The sequence below is a fragment of the Nelumbo nucifera genome, chromosome 3 (genome assembly GCF_055504915.1).
Source record: "Nelumbo nucifera cultivar China Antique chromosome 3, China Antique-T2T, whole genome shotgun sequence".
Taxonomy (NCBI): domain Eukaryota; kingdom Viridiplantae; phylum Streptophyta; class Magnoliopsida; order Proteales; family Nelumbonaceae; genus Nelumbo; species Nelumbo nucifera.
In genome coordinates, this window is record NC_142651.1 from 94,723,149 (window position 1) to 94,744,386 (window position 21,238).

Consider the following 21,238-nt stretch of genomic DNA (forward strand, 5'->3'; position numbering starts at 1 on the left):
AATGGAAGTAGTCGTTTTCAGCAAGGCAGCAGCCATGAAACTTCCAGGGAGAGAAGAACAACAGAGGAAGAAAAACGATCGATCGTATTTCTAAAACGCGGAAATGGTCGAAAGCATCGAATCGTTACTTTAAAAGGGATTCCATTTCGAACTCAGCCGCAACGGTTTGAAGATTCAAACAACTTGCAACAAAGAAGCCTTACCGTAAGTGTTAGAGATTAGAGATCTTCATCATCGGTACTTACTTTAAAAGGGTTTCGTTTCTTTTGGGTTCTCTTTGCTTCGCTTCGCAGATCAGCAGAGCAGAATAGAAAGGAAGGATTTTACTTCTTTCTTCTTTTTTTTTTATATATATTTGTTCTTTCTTTAGGAATTCTAATATATTGGAGGTGATTTAGATCTTGATTTTGGAGGAGAGTAGATTGCTTTCTTCTTCAAATTTCCGGGTCGTGAATAAAAAAATTATTCTTTTTGTTCTTTCGTGTGGGAAATCTGATCGAGGGATCAGAGGTCTGTAAAGGTGAAGGTTGGGAAAAGGTTTGGTTGAGGTTGATTTCTCATTTCGTCAGAAGGAGGAGAGAAAGAGGAAGAGGGTTTTGAATCCTTAACTTAAGTTCTATGGCATCGGCTGCTATTTTCTCCTCTTTGCGAAGAAGAAGAACACCGTCCTCGGAGGCTTTCTTGGCTCCGGTCCAGCTCAGCGACGTCGCGCTGGTTCAGACGCTCTCTGTCGTTGCTAATGAGTTGATCTCGTCCTTTTCGCATCGAGCGCTCCCCTTCCAGCGGAAGAATTCTAGGTCGCTGATTCAGAAGATAGAGGTCTTTGTCGTCCTCTTTGATTTTCTCAGGGATTCTGGCTCTACTCTTCCGTCTACTGCTGTTCTTTGTCTGAAGGAGCTTTATCTGCTCATTTATCGTTCAAAGATTCTTCTAGATTACTGCTCCCAGTCGAGCCGATTGTGGCTTCTCCTACTGAATTCCTCGATTTCTGGCCACTTCCATGACCTCAACCAGGAAATCTCCACGCTTCTTGATGTTTTGCCGTTGAAAGAGCTTGGTCTAACTCCCGACGTTAGAGAGCATTTAGAGCTTATGCGGAAGCAAGCACGAAGAGCCAAGTTATTCGTCGATCAACATGATGAAAATCTCAGACTCCGCCTCTACTCCTTCCTTGATGAATTCGAGCGGGGACGAATACCTGATGCTGCGGAGCTTCGGACATTCTTTATCGAAAAATTGGGGATTCGAGAGGCAAAAATTTGTAGAGCCGAGATTGAGTTTCTAGAGGAGCACATTTACAATAACGAAGGGGACGTTGAGCCAACTGTATCAGTACTCAATGGCTTTCTCGCGCTCACTAGATATTGCAGATTCTTGCTTTTCGGATTTGAGGAAGAAGAAGAAATGGGTTCTGGGAATCAAAAGAAGGCACGGAAGGGTCTTATTTATCAGGAAATTGGGGAGACCTTCGTTACAATTCCGAAGGATTTCTGCTGCCCAATCTCATTGGATTTGATGAGAGATCCAGTGATAATTTCCACTGGGCAGACATATGATCGATCGTCGATTTCTCGGTGGATGGAAGAAGGCCACTGTACCTGCCCAAAGACAGGGCAGATGCTTTCTCATACGCGTCTTGTTCCGAATAGAGCTCTCCGAAACCTTATTTCCCAATGGTGCACAGCTCATGGAATCCGCTTTGATCCACCTGAAAACATTGATACGCCTGCAGAAGCTGTTTCAACGCCACCATCTACCAAGGCTGCAATTGCAGCTAACAGAGCAACAGCCGAGCTTCTCATCCAACAGCTATCAAATGGGTCACAGGGGGCAAAAACAGTTGCTGCCCGTGAGCTGAGGTTGCTTGCAAAAACTGGAAAGGAGAACCGTGCCTGCATTGCAGAAGCAGGAGCAATCCCCCTTCTTCGTCGGCTACTCTCTTCACCAGACCCAGTTGCACAAGAGAATTCAGTAACCGCAATTCTGAATCTATCCATTTACGACAAGAACAAGAGCCGAATTATGGAGGAAGAAGGATGCTTGACATCTATAGTCGAGGTTCTAAGATTTGGGCACACTACAGAGGCAAGGGAAAATGCTGCAGCAACACTCTTCAGCCTCTCCGCAGTTCATGACTACAAGAAGAGAATCACAAGCGAGGAAGGAGCAGTTGAGGCCCTGGCAGGACTTCTCAGGGAGGGAAGTCTGAGAGGAAAGAAGGATGCAGTAACAGCACTGTTTAACCTGTCCACCCACTCAGAGAATTGTGAGAGAATGATAGAATCAGGGGCAGTAACAGCCCTGGTGGGGGCTTTGGGAACTGAAGGAGTGGCGGAGGAGGCAGCAGGAGCATTGGCCTTGATCGTTAGGCAGCCAATTGGGGCTGCAGCAGTTGGAAATGAGGAGCTGGCTGTGACAGGATTGATTGGGATGATGCGGAGGGGAACTCCAAAGGGAAAAGAGAATGCAGTGGCGGCACTGCTCGAGTTGTGCCGGAGCGGTGGCATAGCCACAACCCAGAGGGTGGCCAGGGCACCCGCATTGGCAAGCCTTCTTCAGACACTGCTGTTTACGGGCACAAAGAGGGCAAGACGGAAAGCAGCATCCCTTGCCAGAGTTTGCCAGAGGTGTGAGGCTACTGCGGCAATGCCCATGGGAGGATGGGGAGTTGGAGTTGGATACCCATTCGCCGGCAACTCAGCTTCAGATCGGAGTTCAAGTTTTGCTGGGGATGTGTCTGTTCCAGTTTCAATATCTGTGCCTGTTTTGTAACGGCATACACACTCCACTGTGATGCCCAACTATTTTTTTATCTTCTATTCTTCATTGTGTTGGTAATATTTACATAATTCTTTCATTGATATGGTCAGGTGGGAGAGGAAAAATTATAAAGGATACAACAATACATGATATATCTAGCAAATAGCAATACTGTGTTATGGGTTGACTATTGACTATTTACCACCATATGATTACATCCTTTCTTTTTCTTTCTTTCTTTCTTTCTTTCTTTCTTTCTTTCTTTCTTTCTTCTTCTGCATTTTTTTTTCTATTCTTTTCTTTATTGTATAGAGTAATCTCTTTACAGTTTACACTTTCTGATGGATTCTTTTCATTCAGTTTACACTTGATTCAGCCTGGTCTTGAAAGGGGTTTGGAAGAAGAAGAGCAATGTCCCAGATTCTGTATGGTTTATTCTTTGCGTTTGGAATCACTCTTTCAGACATATGGTACACGTTTCTTTGACCAAATAATTCAAAGCCATCTACAAAAGGGATTGATTCTCTTCAAGTAGAGTCGGTTGAAATTTTAGACTCTCTTTTGAAGAAATAGATGCCTCCGGAATTTACAAATACACAAACGCAGAAATGAAGGCTTAAAATCTGGTAGCAGCCCAAGTTCTGACCCACAACGAGGATTGACAAACAATAACAATTTGCTTAGTTGGAAACCGTGTGAATTGCACCGAAACTACAGGCAGGAGCAGGATGTTACGTTGAGACCACCGAGCAGTGCATGAGACACGCTCCCAGAAGGGAATGTTTTTGGATGAATAATACAAGCGTGATGGGAGGTCTTTAGTCTCACGTAGAAAAAGAAAAATAAAAGTTCTGATCAAATCAATTCCACTTTGCTCCATTAATAATGGAAATGCTGTCAGGATTCAGGAATCGAATTATTGACCAAATTCCCCTATTGTTATATTTTCATTTCCTTGGTTATTGACAACAATACCCCTGACCGGAGCTTACTTTTATTTAGCTGGATTTGGGTTTGGGTGGTTAGATGGGAGGGGAGGTTGATGCAGCAAACATGTGGGCTAACAAGAGAGTTTTGGAAAGTCTTGTGAATTGCGATAACCATCTTTGATAATCCGAAATGCAAACGGTTTCTGGAGCAGTTTTGGACTTCTGGGTCACATCATGCATCACTCCATTGAAATGTTGGAAAACCTATCAGTCTCTGGCCCTTCTTTTTTTCCACAGAAAAAAGATTAAAAAAATGCAACCAGTTTTGCTAGTTTCATTAGTTTGTTACTTTGTTCTGATGGTTTTGTAGGGTTAGGTAGGTTGGTTTACAACCCTAGTTGAAATTTGTCCAAGGAGGTATAGAGAAGTCTTTACTTTTGTTGGTAAGATCTGGTTGAAGCTCTAGAAATTATTTGAGCATTGACAGGGTAACTACTAACAACTTTCTGCCATGGAACATCATGATTTATAAGGGATGGAAGAAACCAACACAGTACCTTTGCAAGCTGCTAAGAGACAGAGGTGAAGCCCGCCCTACTATAGTGTCGGTTGTTAGCTGTTAAAGTCATATAGCTGTTGAACTTCTGTTTCTTTTCCTCATCAAGAGTTTGAGTCTCGTGATAATATAAATGATTTTGATGGTGGTCCAACATGGTTGGTAACGCCAACACACTAAGGGTCCTCAACTAAGGGTTGATTAAAGGCCTGTAGATGGCCAAAATAAATATAATCTTACCACCATTTATTATTATAGGATGGATTTTTATATGCTTCACTTGGTACAAAATCTATACTGTACATCTTGCTAAAGTAACTTCTCAGTTTTTCCCTAATCGTTTCTGCTCTGATTTCAGAACTGGTGTCTATTGGGTAGGCTGTAGCCTGTAAGTTTGCTCATTCTACTTATCCATGGCTTTCTTATATCAATCTCAGGGCAATTCCTGCAGAGGGGATTGCGGATTCCATTGGCCCATAGAAAGTTTTAGAGAGAAGTTTTCTTTATACCGTGAAGAATGCTATTAAACAATGAGTTTAATGGACTTCATGGGCCAATCGAATCCACAACGCCATAAAAATATACACTACAAGCCAAAGTTGGACATGTCTTTTCATCAGTGGTCCTATCTTCTCAGTAGGGAGTAGGGCAGTCGTCGTTTGCTAGCATTCCTCTTGTACATGAAAATATATACATTAATGCACTAGAGCCCATTAAGAGCAGCTCTCCTCTAGGAAAAATCCATCCAAGCAAAGAGCTGCCTCTGTAAAAAAAAGGTCCCATCTGTCCCAGATTTAGCAAGACAATTAACCATATCGCTTTGCTGCCAGGGTATCTATTACCCCCATTCTGGCTTCATTTTATGACGTTAGCTGAGTCCTTTCACCAGCTAAGAGATTTGGGTCTGTCTAACAATGAGGGGGTTCTGACCTCGGGTTCCAATGAGTCCTTGTCTTTCTCTAATGGAACTACTGAAGGCCCAAAGACATCATCATCAGGCTTGAGGAACAACCCCACCAACCTCCCCCCAAAAAAATGCCAGCTGGACTTGGACATTGAACCGTAGGAGGCATCTATGTCTCATAACCACCATGTTGGTCCATGATTTGGCCAGAGGGTTGCTGCAAATTGTCTGAGGTTCTGAGCCGAGAAGATCCCGGGATGGGGAGTGAGAGAGACAGTGAATAGGAGGGGAACTTTTCCCAGGGAGACAGAGACTAGGCATATTACTCTATGCAGTAAGATAAATTGAATTATATTTGATAACTTTTCTCTGTTATGTACTCTTTTTTTTTTGTGTTACTGTATACTCCCTTCACCTTGCCCATTTCATCTCTGAGAGGGTTTTGTAATTGTTCTCCTTGCCCGCATTTGAACAAATTAGTTACCAATAGAAAAATAAGAAAAACAACATTTCCTAATTTACAGCTCTAAATTGAAATTATGATAAAAACTTGTAAATATCCAACATATCAATAAAAGCATCAAAAGTAAAACAATACAAGAAACATAAACCAAGGTTTTTTAAAATGCCTGACGTATTTAATGGAGGAGAAGCAGAAGAGTTGCCCAAACTGGGAGATTAAGCTGATTTAATTAAGATTAATTTTATTAATTACATCTCAACTATATTCTTTTTTTTTGGAGAATGCTAAAAAAATAGATTATAAAGAGTAATGAGTCATGTGAATCCTATGCAAAACTCACAATGCAGCACTACCCCAATTAAGAACACCGGCAGGCAAAGTGCTCCCATACCCAACCAGCACCCTAACCTCACTGGTACATGAGAATACCGTTTTGTGTTTTCATCCAGAAAATATGAACAATGAAAGATAGAAAGATTACCTAAATTCATTACAACAGCTTGGTAGCCTCTAAGATCCTAATAGATCCTTCCAGTCCATCAAATGGCATTTTCTAAACATATTTCAATTGCTGAAGAGGCAGGGCCAAAATCTCAAGGCTAATAATCTTGAAAGTGTAAGCAAAGCCACCACCTCTGCCTTGGTAGAATTTGAATGCCTGACTGGTTCACTAAAAGCCCAGAAGATGCCTACACCCCAATTGAAGCTTCACCAATACCGGATGGACCAGAATAGAATTTCAATTAAATTATAACTTCATCCTCTCAGTGAATGAGGAAGACTTTCAATAGGAAGTCAACCAAGATAGGATTGAAGCTTCTTGGAATGCAACAGTTTTTTAGGCTACGATTTTACAAGGAGAACCTGCCTATCAAGGCTTCAAAGTAGCCAGCTTTTCTCCATAAAAAATTACATCTGTTTCTTTCCTCCCGCACTTCCTAGATGACAGCATGGATGTGAACTTCTGAAAACAGCAACCCTGTCAATATAAGCCTAAGCGACTTCCATTGAAAAACATATCCACAACTTGAAACTGCCCGTTCTAATCTTAACAATCCCAACAAGTGCAAATTTCCTTCTTTTCACACAATGGAATGCTTTACTTCAAAAATTAGGTTTCTTGAATATGACTTGCAAGGCCACATTACTGTTATTGTTCAAGAGTAAAAGTTTCTAATTAATCTCCACCTGTCCATGTAATTAAACACTCCATATAGTTTCAGCAAATGATCAACCAGTAAGAGAAGGCTTATTCACGGTAAACATAGGACCAGTATTCAAAGGGAGTAAACTCCAGTACGAACCATGACTGTCAATACAGCACCCATGCCACTTGATCTTGTAAGAACCCACTGGAAAAGCAGAAACATTAAGCATGCAGGTTGAGAACCCTTGCCCTCTCTCATTGAATTCTAAACAAACACAAGCACTAACAGACCCATCACAATTTTTGCTTTCCCTCTCATGCCTTCTGCCTGTCCTATTCATATCTTCCCTGACATATTGCAGGAGCTGTTCATTCAAACTCACCATTTCTTCTGTTTCCCAAGCTCGAAAACTCAACTGAGTTTGTCCCTTGACTTCACCTTGTATAGGTACGAAATCAGATATCCTACAGGAAAGAATGCAGTACAACTTAGAAAGCTGGAAAGAAGGGACATGGTGTGCATCTTTCAACTGGAGACAGAGGTTTAGTGAGAGATGGAAACCCTGAAAGATGGATAATCCACCTGGGTTTCTGTTATTGGCACGGGAAGCAAAGAGCTCTGCTCCAATGCAAGGCCTGAAGAGCATAGATTTCAAAACATCAGAATGCTTTTCATGAAATTCTGTTACACTACAATGGAAATAAGAATGCTTAGAACCTTGAGAATAATAGAACAATCATGCCTGATCTTGAGTGGGAGGAAAATACAAGTACACAACAGTCATTTTTCAGTCTAATTCCACCATCTTTAAAAAGGGTTACCTACCATGGCTCTTGTTAGAAGACAATGGTATGGCAGGATTCATGTAGCCAACCCCAAATAGTTGAGTAAGATGTTCTATAAATATGTCAAAATAAGGGGCATGCCCTGAAATTACAAGTTACTAAACATGGTTAACGAGTTAGACTAGTAACACCAAGCCACTGACCCTTGTCCCAAATACAGTAGTTTTCTTCTGGTTTGCAGTTGGCTAGCTCCAACCTTATTTAAAATCTATGCATAATACCACCAAAATAAGTCTGTCAAATGGTATGGGTTGACCTGCAAGACCCAAATTGATCATACCCTACTACACAGAATCTGAGTCTGCATTTTCAGTCCTGATTATTAATAGATTAGGTTACACTTTACCAGTTTCTACCTGATTAAAGTTGTTTATGGTGCTGTAGTGTGTTGAGTCTCAACAGTTTCTACCAGTTTCTATCATATAGGTATTTTGCCTTTATGGTACAAAATTTGTATTTTGTTGGGTATATTTAAGTTCCAACATTTATACCATTTGTTGCATAGGGTTATGTGCCTGGGGTGTTTCCTCCAACAGGGGGTGTTTCTACTTTAGTGTTTTACATGGTGTCTAGTGGCACCTGTATGTCTAAAATCACAATAAATTATTATACATTGTATAGTGTGCCAAAATATTTTACTTTCCCAATTTCCAATGGAATATTTCAAGTACAAAACTTGACACTAAACACACCATGGTACCAAACATACCCTAAGACCCAAAGCATATTATATGGTTTACCTTTAAAAGCTTCATATAAGATGTCTAAAATTGTAATTTTATAGAATTTTGAGAAGAGAGAACAAAAGAATAACAGATATATTGTCAGATTACCAGGCAAGATGTCAGTCAGTTATAATAAGGTCTTATTAGGTCAGACCTGATAATCTTCATTAATAATAATTTCTGGGTCTGTTACTTACAGACCCCACGGTGTCAGGATCAGGAGTAGTCTCTTTTATTACGGTTCAGGACCAGGTCTACACTAATCCAGCCCAGACTTGACCAACCCATCGACAGGCTTAGAGAAAGAACAAACCAAGCCTGTTTAGCTTTCTGTGGTTTGCGTTGACTAATCCCACCAAGGTTTGATCAAGAATCTGGTTAGTTTCTTCTCCCCAACATCCCCCATCCCCACCCTCCCTCTGAAGGAGAAAAGATAAAAAAAAAAAAAAAAAAGATGTGAATTTGTCACAACAAAATCCAGCAAATCACCTCAAAGAGGAATTTATAAATCCCCTCAAAAACCATTATAATAAACATTATACTGTATGAGTTCTTAGCCCTTTTACATTTTAACTGCACCGATAAACCTTACCAGGCATCTAATAACCTAATTCTGTTTAACACTTCCAGATCAATAACGTCTAATTGTGAAACTACAAGAATAATTGTAATGCAAGAAGCTTAATTTTATGCACATCGGCAACATCGTACCTTACTTGAAAAAAGAATCTGGGAATCCAAAAAGGAATGCATATCCATTCCTTGAGTATGTTAGACAGAAATTTCAAATAGCCTCTCGAAAGTTGGAAAAGACCACCTTCATTATCCATTCTCTTAGTTCTTTCTTCAAGCTGGAGAGCAGCTGAAACAGCAGACCTACAAACCCTTAGAGTATTTCTTTCATGATGGCCAACCCTCAATAACTGGGTTCTAGACTGCAAGTGGGAACATTTTTCAGGCTCTCCTGTAATTTTCAGAAGCAGCTTCAGGTTTGAAATGGTCTCATTGTCAATATGCCACAATCGCTCAGCTAAATCTTGTATTAGAAAAGAATGTGAAAACTTCTCTGAGTTTGAGACATAAGTAGTAGAATTCTGATAACCAGGCAAAGCTGGAATAAAGCCAGTACAAAAGGCCAATAGCGAACAGTTAAGTGCAAGCACAGAAATAGTTCTAAAACTATCAGCATCCAAGTCCATGAATGATATGGCAAGAAGATCAAATTCTTGTGCTAACTTCTTCAAACGGAAAGAAATACTAGTGACAAAGTACATGAATGAGTGGATATGCTCTGCGTGTCCTGGGGAAATAATCTCAGTACTTCCCTCAGCCTGCTGATTACTGCCAATGTGTCCCTGGCTAGCATTAGCACTCAAGAGTCTGAACAAATCTACAATGGTTTGAAGAACCTTAGCTCTTAGAGACAAAAACCATCTTTGAAAATAGAAGGCTCGACCCAGTATGACATTACCAGACAAAAGTTCCTCTGAAAAGCAAATATTACTACAAGCCTTAGATAGGTTATCACCATAGTCCTGCAAGCTGCTGGTAATACCTTCACCAACTTCACCAACCCCAAATTCATGTATCTCAAATCCATTTACTAATTCTTGACCTTGTTTTGGAAAAAGAAACAAAAGTATGTTGCTTTCAGCACTGGAAAATAAAACCAAAGATTTCAACCAGTAAAAATTGGAATCTGTTTGAACCTTATTTGTTAGTTTATTAAATATAAATGTAGCAGCAAACCATACTCCTTGACATGCTGCATATTGTCCAAGTTTGTAGGCAGACCAGGTATAATTCATTTCCATCATCTTCTTTGCAAACTCAAGAGTCAGCTTTTCATGTTCAACCCAATAATCATCTTGACATGTATACAAGTCTTTGTAAAAGTTGGAGGTCCCACTGGCCTCATTTGTCAAGCAACTTTGCATGATTTGATAATGCAAACAAAGTGAATGAACTGAGAATGTATTGGGATCAAATAAACTGCTTTGTTGTATGCATATAACCAGAAGCTTCACATTGTGAAGTACCTGGGTAGTGACAGCACTGGTTTGATTAAGTGTTTCAACACAACCCTCTGCAAACCTGTAGAGGCATATGACAAGCTTTGATACATTGGACATACGTTTTTTGCCTTCAAACTCAAAAGACTCATTGGCAGAAGAATTTGGTCTCCTTGGGTGTATGCACCCTTCTTGCATGTTCAACAGAGACTCCACTGAGACTCTTATCTTGTCCAGAACAAAAGCTCCCAATGTTGAATACTCTTTAACAAGAGAAAGAGTTAAATAGAGTAGGTGTTGGCATTCTTTCCACAATTCATTTTCAGCCCAACAATGCTTCTTCAGAAGTAAGGTAATCTGATCAATAACTAATGAGATAACCTGGGATGGAAAATATGTGGAATAATCATCATCAGATGCTATTTCAATTCTCCCCCTAAGTTTGGATGATATATCAACAAGAAGATAGAGGGACAAGAATATCTTTGATTTGGCTGGAGATTTAGCTGCATTCTCAACAATCTGTAGAAGCTTCCCAAGTTCCACCATGCCCACAAAAGACAGATTCGGCAGGGAACAGAAGATCTGCAGGTTCCCCAATAATTCAGTGAATAGCTGTTTAATTAAAACTAATCAGAGATTAGAGTAATTGGTTGCACAAAAATGACCTTATGTAATATCCGTAGGACTTTACATTGCAGATCAAGGGGAATGTCAGGCTTATCTACTAAATGGAACAAAGCTTCGAGTAGACTTCCACTGATTGGAAGCCGACAAACCCCACTCATGCAGAGAAAACAAAGACATCTCAGTGCCATGACTTGCACATTCAAACAAGATTTCTGGGCAAGAAATGACACAAGCAAGTCCACCTATACTCAGAAGCAACACGAAAAAAATATATCAGAATAAAGTCTGAACAAGCATTGTTACAAATAGTGTAGACAAGGCGGTCATGGGCACATTTAAGCAACCTAGGAGATGAAACCATATATTTGTTCCAAAAAAAGGAGATGAGGTGGAACACTAAATAACGCATGTAATAATTAGGTGTTATCCCAAAGTCATAAATCAGAAATAAAAGGAATAAATAAGACAGCAGAGTTAAAAGAACAATCAGATGGAATTAAAAATGGAACTCCAGACACCAGAAGTTAAATATCATACAAATTATATTTAAAATCTCAAAAACAGATCCAAAATAAAAAAAAAAAATGTGAATATTAATTGTGGATGCACCACGATGATTTAAGAAACAGATCCAAACGCCTTGACTTTTAGCAACTAGGCGCCCGCCTAGGCAACAAAAATGACAAGGCGGGTGCCTTTCATATTATCATTTATATTGCTGTTTCTTATTAATGTATGTGTTAATACATTTTATTATATAATATATATATATATATATATATATATATATATATTGATTATACTTTGTTTTAATGTTTTACTATTGAAATTTAAAAGATCAAAGGGTTTTAAGGAGAGAAAAAGAAAAAAAGAAAGAAAGAAAAGAAAGAGGAAAGAAAGAATAGAATAATAAAGTTCTTTTTTTTCTACTCTTTCTCTCTCTCTATTTAAATACAACAGAAACTCCACCATTGTTTTTTTTTCTATTTTACTTTCCATCTTGAATATTTATCATATAAAGTTAATAACCTTCTTTAGCTGCTAATTGATATGAAATTGCTTTATTAAATTCATTACAGTAGTATTATTTTTGAAAATAATGAAATTAATATATGTAAAAGATTTTTATCTTTTAGATGTGATGATTTGCCACATTTTTAGAGGAAATTTAATGTTCTTAACAAAGAATTTCTATTTTTTCAATTAATATACATGCTGAATGGTATATAAATGTAGGAAACTAGCCAAAAGTTAGTTTTTTATGTTATAAAATTTGTATCGCCTAGACGCCTTGAAAATTATGATGTTTAACTCACCTAATCATCTGGGAACCAATTTGGTATAAAGGGTTTAATTGCATAGACAACACCCAGTGCCTTGACTACACGTCTTCTACTCCCCTATATTTTTTGTACTATTTGCATTTTCTTCATAATGTTTATAAATAAGGATGCTGATTTGGCAGAAAGGGTCTGTGAGTTTGGTTTCTATGGACAGATGGAAAAGGTGAACAGCAATGAGACAGAACCATGGTCTTCTGTCTGGAGTCTAGAACCCAAGGCAAATGGTTTTGGTGTCTTGAGCAACAGCATTAAACAGAACATGGTGAAGCTTCGAGCACATGGAAAATGGCCTTCTGAATCAGGGAAATAAGAATTTCGTTTTTGGTTAGAGAGGTTCAAGCTTCTCTTAGATGGATGCCAAAGGAATAAGACACCAGAGCTGATTTTTCACCAGATTGTAAAGATTACTTGTTGGTTTCTTTTTGTAATTCCTCCCTTTTTTATCTTTATACACACTGTAAATCTTCTTTTTGTCCATTACTCTATTAATGAAAATTTAATGCTATTCATTAGCCAAAAATAGCAATTTGATCTCAACAACCAAAATGACTACCTGCTCAGAAATCAACACTCCTGAGTAAGAAGCAAGCTTTGAGAGTGACATTAGCATCACAACTATGAAATCTTCATCTGAAGAGTCCAGCACCATCTTTCGACCTGTCTGCAACATCATATCATGAACCACACACACATACACACAAACAAATATAGCATGGAAAAATAATGAAGGGTGACAACTCTTTCCAAAATCAAGTGGTGTTTGAATACTGTTGAAATCGATGCCAAAAGCAGAATGTGGGAAAGATTCCAAACTCAAGAATAGCTTAAATCCAGTGTATTATTGGTAATATGGTAATATTTTTAGGGGTAAATAATCACCCCAATGTCCACGCTTCATCATTCAACAGTAAGTGGGTAACAAGTTAATGAAATGTTGAATGGGGCAATTTTAAATTTGAAAGCTTTTCGACATTCTGCTTTCAGTGCCTATTTCAGCAGTTATGAATGCCACCTTAGGTTGAATGAACAATGTCTAAATTTGTCACCGTGGAAGGAAAACCTCCCTCTGCAGCAGCTCTTAGAATCATATTACAGCAACTACTTGTTCATAAAAAAAGAAAAAGTTCTGATCAAAGTGGGTATTGGCAGTAGGAGGAGGTCAGCTGTTTAAAACTAATTTCCTCCAACAACATATCTGCTTCAAATGCAAGTAATAGAATACCGGTATTGGAAAACATATTTTAAATATAAATTTGTCATTTAAATTGCTATACTGTGACCTCAAATTCAATTCCAGAGTTCTGGAGGCTACAGCTGTTTGTGATAGGATGTATCTACAAGGACAAATCTGTCTGGATTTTTTTTTTTGATAGATAAAATTCAATTGATTTCATTAGAAGCAAATGATAAATAGTTCGTTACAAGCATCCCAATATGAGGCACAAGGTGCAGCCTCACTCTGTCTGGATTTAGAACACAGGGATTTAACAAATATTGGTTATGGTCATAAGGTCTACTGGTAGAGGGGCATAAAATCATCAAAAATTTGATCTTTGATCTCAAATCAGAAGTAAACAAAGCTCTGGGGAAAAGAAAATTAAAAAAACTGGGCAGATGGTCTGGCTACTTAATGTGAAAATTCCATTAGCTAGCTCAATCCTTTTTATTGGAAATTTGCTAAATTTCTGTTTCATTCAGTCTTCGAAGTAGAAAACACATTTGTATGGACAAAAAGATAAGAAAAAAAGAAGGATCACTTGGGAGGTAGCTTTTCAACTTGATCTGAAACTTTCACTAGTTAGCATAATCCCACTGCTTCACCTCCAATACAAAAAATATTGTATTGGTGGTTGCCAACTTCATGGACTTGTCTGTCATGGGTCTCTCAAATCAAAAAAGGGCAAGACATAACCTCCCAATAACTCCTGTATTTCACAAACCCTCGTTTACAACTTGTTCTATTATGATTTGAGGTCTCAATGAAGGACGAGGCACATGACGCAAGCATTGCTCTATTGTCTTTCACATATGCACTTTCCTTTATCTTGTCATAACAACTTGGTGAAATAGCACACATAATAGATACATAAGTGGTCATATATTAATTAGATATGACATGGAAGCAGAAGGAATGCAGTACCTTATAAGCTCTACAGGCAAGTAAAGAAGAGTATCCCATTTTAGCAAAGGCACGTGCCCCTCTAAGCCTTAGATCAGAGGATGTTTTCGATAAGGACACCATATTAATCAGTATCTCCAAAACAACAGTTGCAAAGTCTTCTGATAACTCAGAGAAGCAACCTGCAGCAAATAATGATGCTTTTACCTGCAAAATTCCGACAAAAGATTCTAGTGCAGCTCTAAGTCATCTTAGTCTACATAACATCCACTTTGATGATGAGGAGAAAGGAGGAAAAGAAACACGGAGATAAAAAAGAAAAAAAAAAAAAAAGAAAAGGTAAGTTGATTATAGGAGAGTGTAATTTTCAAATTGCAAAATTCATGATATAGATGAAAAAATATAAATTAATTCATTGGGTAACCAGTAAGGCATGGTGATCTAAACAAAACCATAGCTGTAGATTCATGACATACATGCAACAGGATAAACTATTTGTTAGATGATATATATAAGGTAGGCTACCAAAAGCATAACAACACAAGAAAGTGTTGGGTGTTGCTTTTCTTTTTATCTTTCCTTTTTTTATTTTTATTTTTATTTTGTGGGGGGGGGGGGGTTAAGCAAGACAATTGGAATTCTGTTTAACTTTGACAATTAAGGTCAATGCTAACCCTCCATGCAATAAAAACAATCTTGTGGATTACCCATTCATTTTTGATTGGTAACTTACCTGAGAAATTTTAATAAGTCAAAAGAGGATAAGAGTACAAAAGAAAGAATTCCAATTGTCTTGCTTAACCTGATAAAATGTAAAACATTTGCTTCTGTTGAATTCCACACCATTCCTTCTGATCATTTAACACAATCAACCACTTTGGGTGATTTGTTGGTATATATACTCAATGATTACTTCACAATTTACATATCCTCAGAATATATGTAAGAGCACATAATTAATGGTAGAAAGAAATTTCACCTCCAAATCATGGCATGACCCCATGCTTGACAGTATCATATAGCGTATTTCAGCACTATCCTTCCCAAGGTCGGCCCAACAACCAAGGAGATATAATGCCAATGCTCTTGATTCAACATCACCAGTATCAAAAACTATCTTTACTCTTTTAAGCAGTTCTGTGTGGTTATGTACTCTGTGCCTTGCCAGAATCCCGTTATATTGTCTACCTTTCTTTTTACGGTGCCTCATCTCTAAGAGAAAGACCTTTAGAACAGAGAGCCTAGTATGCTTGTCTCCAGACCTAAATGTCTCTGCAAGGCGAAGGAGAATAGTGTTCAAGAATAGCCTATCCTCCCCTGGAACTAAACCAAGCATGTTTAGTACCACCCCAGATGGTTCAGGCTCCCTACTCCATCTTGAAAGTCTAGGCCCAATCTGTAATATAAATTCAATAGGCTGACCTGGAATGCCATGAAGAAAGAGGGAAAAAACAATTGGCAAGATCAAATGGTCAAAGTTCACATTTACCAAACATAAAGCATAATGTTAGAAAAACAAACTGTAGATACTTGGCATAAATAATCAGAGGAAACTCTAACGAAGAGAAGAAAATGAAGCTGGAATTTGTATCAATGGATAACCATGACACCAGCAGAGAAAAATGCTGATTAAAATTTGGCTCATGAACATACACAGAAACAAGAAGCTTCATTAAAATGTTTCCCATGAAAGAGATGAAACATAGAGTTATCAATAAGATCAACTTATTATTTAGTTGACAAAGGAAAAGACTTCAATACATATTCTAGAGAAAGGTCCACATATCAGATGTTCAGGCCCTTCTAAGTTCTAATAGAATGTGAGTTCAGAGGAGGAATATCCTAGGTGCAGTTTGATCATTTTGAAGATCCCAGAAGGCACAATACAGTGTATTAAAAGCGTAAGGGCCTTTTTGTACTCGAGGCACAATTTTTTTTCAAAATTTTCAAAAAATAAAATAAAATAAAATAAAAATCAGAAAATTGAAAAAATAGTTAAAAATGCACACTTAAATTTAAAGCTAAACCTTTTAAACTGCCTATTTCCTTAAAATACATAAACATAACATGTAAAACATATTCAAAGTGAAAATGTAAAAAATTAAACATAACACATAAAACATATTCAAGAACTCAACAATGTAAGCAGCTAAGCATGCAAAACTTTCAATATCTTTATTTATTTATTTTTCCTAATTGCATTCCTCCAATTCCATGAGCACTTTGTACTGAGCCCCATAAGGCAAGCTAGAAACAAGTAGAACCCCCCTTTTGCTAATATTGTTGCCTTATTCTTCTTAATATAAATCAATTTTTAAGAGATAAGTAACTATAATTAAAATTATAAAAGCATTTTTGTGTATGGGTTAAGAATTTAAGACCTTAACATGGATTTGTTTGGGCTTGCCTCAAGGGACTTGGTCGGGGGTCTGAGGGCAGAGCCTCAGCCCATCCACCATGCCTGAAAAAACACAAAAAGCACAAAACTTAATTCAGGTGCACCAGGCACACACCTTTTTAAAGGGGCAGTGCCTAGGCCTAGGTGAGGTGCGGGCCCTGAAATTCACCTCACTTACTAACAACTCACAAAATTTATGCTGTTCTAAATTCATATTCTGCATTTGGATCAGAAAGAATTTGAGGGTTGAAACGAAATTAAACCCAAGGATCAAAATATCGATACGATACACCCAGATACGCATGGATATACTAATATAAATAAGCATTACAAGTTTTAAAACTTTGGGATGATGATTGATATCCCTTTAATGCTTATAAAATAAAAAAAAAGTAAAAAGATAAAAATATCGAGTATCGGTGATATGATATGTTGGGTATTCGGGTGTATTGATATTTTGATCCATTTAACTCTGATAAAATTCATTTCCATTTCTATGCTTGTTAATGAGGTGCAGAATCCAGAAATGTGTAGATTATAGAGGGATGAATTCCACATATTTTAGTGGATTTGATACCCTTAGAGAAAGGAATTGCCTTTTTGAAATCCTTAAGGGAGGTAGTCTATTTGAAATTCCCACATTAACTTCCATTTTAACATCTGGGTCCAGCCAATATCATAGTTTTTTATGATGTAAGACTGCGAATGTGCATTGTGAGAATTTTCACTGAGATTCGACCAGGGGAAATTTTAGTCTCTTAATAATAAGCAAAAAAGTCACTAGTTAACAACCTTGGAAAAATGGGAGGCCAAACGCCGTTCATGAATTAAGGTCCAAACCACATACAAAACCAGAAGAGCCAAGACAATCAACCCCATAAGCAAACCAATTTAATCCTACCGAAGCACTTCTCAGAGGATCATTCCAAGCAGAAATGTATAAGTAATATGCGCAAAGTTACAAATAAATCGAAACTAAATTTTGAAATTGATATTGACAGTGATTTATTGAAATAAAAGCAACAATCGCAACAAAGCATGAAGAACGAGAGATTATGAGATTGCTGACCGGGTTTATTCGACCGGAGCCCTTTCTCGAGCTCAATACTCCATTCCATGGCGCAAGCCGCAGAGACCTTTTCCATTACTCCCCCAGGGAGCAAGTCCTTATCTCTTGGTTGTGCTTTCTGAACCCTAGTTCTGGTTTTTCTCTGTTATGAGACTCCTCCCCCCAACAGCCAACTGGTTGGAGAGGCAGATGGCAGAGCCAGAAGGTACCTGATACAGTTTCTAGTTATGGAACTTGTAAATCAGTCTCCAACTCACTCAACTCATGGAAACTCGAGTGGGAACTCCCTCCAAATGACCCGAACGAACATGTTTTTAAAGGACAAACAATTTGTTTGCAATGCAATTTCATTTGCATCAGTACAAATTAAGAATGTAAATTCCGATTTACTTAAACTTGGTTGGGTTTTTATTTTAGGGAAATTTATGGCTTGCTCCCCTCAGAACTTTTATACTGCAAAAAGTGAAAAAAAGAACCCTTTATTTTACTTCATTTATACTGCAAAAAAATAAATTAGAATTTGCATACCACCCATTTGTACTCCTATTTTTTTGCATCAATGCAAATGAATGTGCTTTGCAAATTGCAAACAAACTGGGCCATTATAAATGGACTGGATTTGGTTCAATCCGATCCAGTCCAATGTGAGTCCATTATAAATGGACCAGGTTCAATCCAATCCAATGAATGTTTTGAACCAATTTGGACCAGTCCAATTTAATGTTTGAACTGTCCAATCTGTTCAAATTTATTTTGATTTAGATTGGTTTCGACCCAAATCTGATCCATTGACACATATATTCTTATCTTATATCAATGGATCAGATCTTGGCTTAATTCCACCCTATTCAATATAAATTTATTACGGACGGACCAGGTCCAAACCAATCTAATAAATATTTTGGACCGGATTGGTCCAATCCATTATGTCTTATTGGTCCATCCAATTAATCCATCCAAATTGATTTTGGACTAGACGGGGTCCAATCCAAAACCGGTCCATTGAAACCCTTACACATAGGCTGGGATTGAGATGGGCCACGGTAAATCCAGGTTTACCGCATGAACCAAAAGAAGTAGCCCAGGCCTGGACCGCCTGGTGCAGTGCAGTCTACGTTACCTGAATATGTTCAGGGAATATCATCGTCTCCTTCAGTGATCTGCATGTTTATATCAGTGAGGGTGCCCACCCAGTGGCCAGTCCAAGGCCTCTTCCATGGTCCTTATCAGTGCAAACAATTGATTAGCTCCAATGGGATCATTGGTGGCCGGCGCCGGAATTTCAATATTTCTGCTGTTTATAATGGGCAATGCAGTACTCCTCCTTGGTTCATAGAGCATGAATCTACACACAGGACACTGACCTTGGCTCTTCACCCATGGAAGGATGCAGTCTCCATGGAACATGTGATTGCATGGAGTGATCAGGACTTGCTCATGGAGAACAAAGTCTTCTAAGCAAATTGAACAACCCTTGGCTTCGCCGTCTTCTTCCTCGAGCTCGGTGCTGATGCTACTCTTGTTTCTGTAGTAAAGCTGTGGTTTTGTTTTCCTGGGTGGATTGTAAACCTCCTTTCTCAGCTTCTCTACAACCTTCTTTTTCTCTTCTTGGGTCAGTCTGGAGTACTCTTGTGGAGGGGTTTGCAGGCTCCGCTCGTCCATGATCCTCATCCGCTGGGACTGTGGAACGAGCTGAGCGTTCACCCCTTGCGCCATCTCATTACTGAGAAGAAGATCAATTGGTATCGGGGAAAGGGATTGCCTCGGATGATATCTGACATGCAAAAGCCAAAGATCGATCATCAAATGGTTAAACCAAATAATGGATGAGATGATGAAGCAAAGTTATTACCCTATAAAACGATGTCTGATTCTCAACCTCTCCTGATCAGACGGCCACTGACCCAGTTCTCCTCTACTTTCTTCCTGCTGGCCAGATAATAAGATGTACACCTCAAAATAAGTAAGAATCCTTCCTTTCCAGACGCCCTCATCGCTGGGTTTCTGATTATTCATTCTTTGTTGTATACAATATTGTTCCTTTTAATCTGCATTATATTATATTTAACCAGCTGCCTTGATGGATACCAGATGTTTGATATATATTTCCTACCATTACCATACAATATAATTCAATGTGTATCTTGTAATTAATTCAAAGATCGCTTATTGGTTCATCCCTAACCCCAAGCTAGCATTGTAAATGTTTAAATCTTTCATCAAGGTAGGGCATTAATGACGTAACTGGATGAAACTAAGCACAAGTGGTTAATTAATTGTATGTCAACACAATGGTGTCACAGATTGATGAAAAAGTTGACAACAAGAATAATAATGCTAATTAAACCTTCAAGTAGGTCATGCGGCATGAATGGGAGCCGGCAAAATAATACTTACTGCAGCGCTAGCGACGTTGAATTCAATGGTTCGGCGAATTGAGCTTGTCCAGAACCAGTGATGATCAAAAGGAGAATAGTTGCCATAATCACTTCCCAGATGCCTGCTGTTCATGATGTCTCCTCCTCCTCCGATCAGATGATTGAAGATCGAATTTCAATATTCCTTAACACCTCGAGAAGTTTTGAGGGATGGAGATGGGTGGGGCTCTGGTCTGTTAATTATAGCCAAACTTTGTTCTGCATTTGGGTGATATTGATGGACGTGGCTCAATACCAACTTCTTTTTCTCTGTTTCCAGTAAGTATCTAAAGGGAATGTATTCTTGTTTGCCATGATAATGAAAGAAAACATGAATGGAATAAAAGGGAGGGGTGTACTTGCAAGAAAGAGATCTAGTGTTCCTTTTTAATACTAGTTGTCAAGCGAATGAAGCAGGCTTTCCATGATGAGCTACAGTATGACCTTCCTTGAATATGACCTTTACGGCGGAAACACACGGCCCTCTCTTCAATTACTAGTGTTAGTGTGAGATAGCTGGTTTAAGAAAAAAACACTATGCATCTCACTGCACAATTCTGAATTTTACCGTGATTTGGTATCAATTCATCCCCACTTGAATATGACCTTTGACCACCTCATCATCATTGAAAGAAGCTGTCAAATATTGCCAATACCCAGCCCTAGTTGGAAAAAAAAACAGCCCAAGCTGTTTTGGGAACCTCTCGGCATGACACCATAATAGCTAATTTGGGTCCTCATTTGTCTTTTCAATCAAAAAAAGTATTGGGTGTAAATACTATTTTACATCAGGCTCCCAGAAACAGCTCACAGCCCACAGCCCAGCATGTGGGTAGGCTGTATCTTCTAATTAGAGAATATCATTAAGAAAAAGAACTTTTAAAGTGGAAATATGCACATTAAGAAAGGAAGGTTTGAGC

General features: G+C 38.4%; 3 protein-coding genes across 11 annotated transcripts; 1 reads left to right on the plus strand and 2 right to left on the minus strand.

Annotated features, from left to right (window-relative positions):
• Nucleotides 1–158: 158 nt before the first annotated feature.
• Nucleotides 159–18,212, minus strand: EMB1895 (ARM repeat superfamily protein). 6 transcript variants are annotated; one of them, XM_010243825.3, is made up of 8 exons: nt 17,902–18,212; nt 15,414–15,856; nt 14,456–14,641; nt 12,869–12,976; nt 11,011–11,214; nt 9,042–10,927; nt 7,343–7,395; nt 159–7,224 (listed from the first exon to the last, which is right to left on the minus strand). In XM_010243825.3, the coding sequence occupies exons 1-8, from the start codon at nt 17,975–17,977 to the stop codon at nt 7,172–7,174; spliced, it is 3,009 nt and encodes a 1,002-aa protein (XP_010242127.1). In that variant the 5' UTR covers nt 17,978–18,212; the 3' UTR covers nt 159–7,171. The 6 variants fall into 6 exon arrangements, with proteins under 6 accessions (XP_010242127.1, XP_088757509.1, XP_019051419.1 ...); XM_088901383.1 differs by adding an exon at nt 16,816–16,895 and having other exon boundaries at nt 159–7,395; nt 17,902–18,203; XM_019195874.2 differs by having other exon boundaries at nt 159–7,395; nt 15,414–16,895; nt 17,902–18,203.
• On the plus strand, nt 619–2,923 carry LOC104586555 (U-box domain-containing protein 17). The gene has a single exon (XM_010243827.3). It carries the CDS (start codon nt 619–621, stop codon nt 2,770–2,772), a length of 2,154 nt encoding a protein of 717 aa, XP_010242129.1. The 3' UTR covers nt 2,773–2,923.
• LOC104586552 (uncharacterized) lies at nt 17,182–20,700 on the minus strand. Of its 4 annotated transcripts, none has more exons than XM_019195872.2 (4): nt 20,299–20,700; nt 19,754–19,827; nt 19,022–19,675; nt 17,182–18,354 (listed from the first exon to the last, which is right to left on the minus strand). In XM_019195872.2, the coding sequence occupies exons 1-3, from the start codon at nt 20,410–20,412 to the stop codon at nt 19,075–19,077; spliced, it is 789 nt and encodes a 262-aa protein (XP_019051417.1). In that variant the 5' UTR covers nt 20,413–20,700; the 3' UTR covers nt 17,182–18,354; nt 19,022–19,074. The 4 variants fall into 4 exon arrangements, with proteins under 4 accessions (XP_019051417.1, XP_010242123.2, XP_088757511.1 ...); XM_010243821.3 differs by having other exon boundaries at nt 19,754–19,830; XM_088901385.1 differs by having other exon boundaries at nt 19,754–19,949; nt 20,299–20,437.
• Nucleotides 20,701–21,238: the final 538 nt, after the last annotated feature.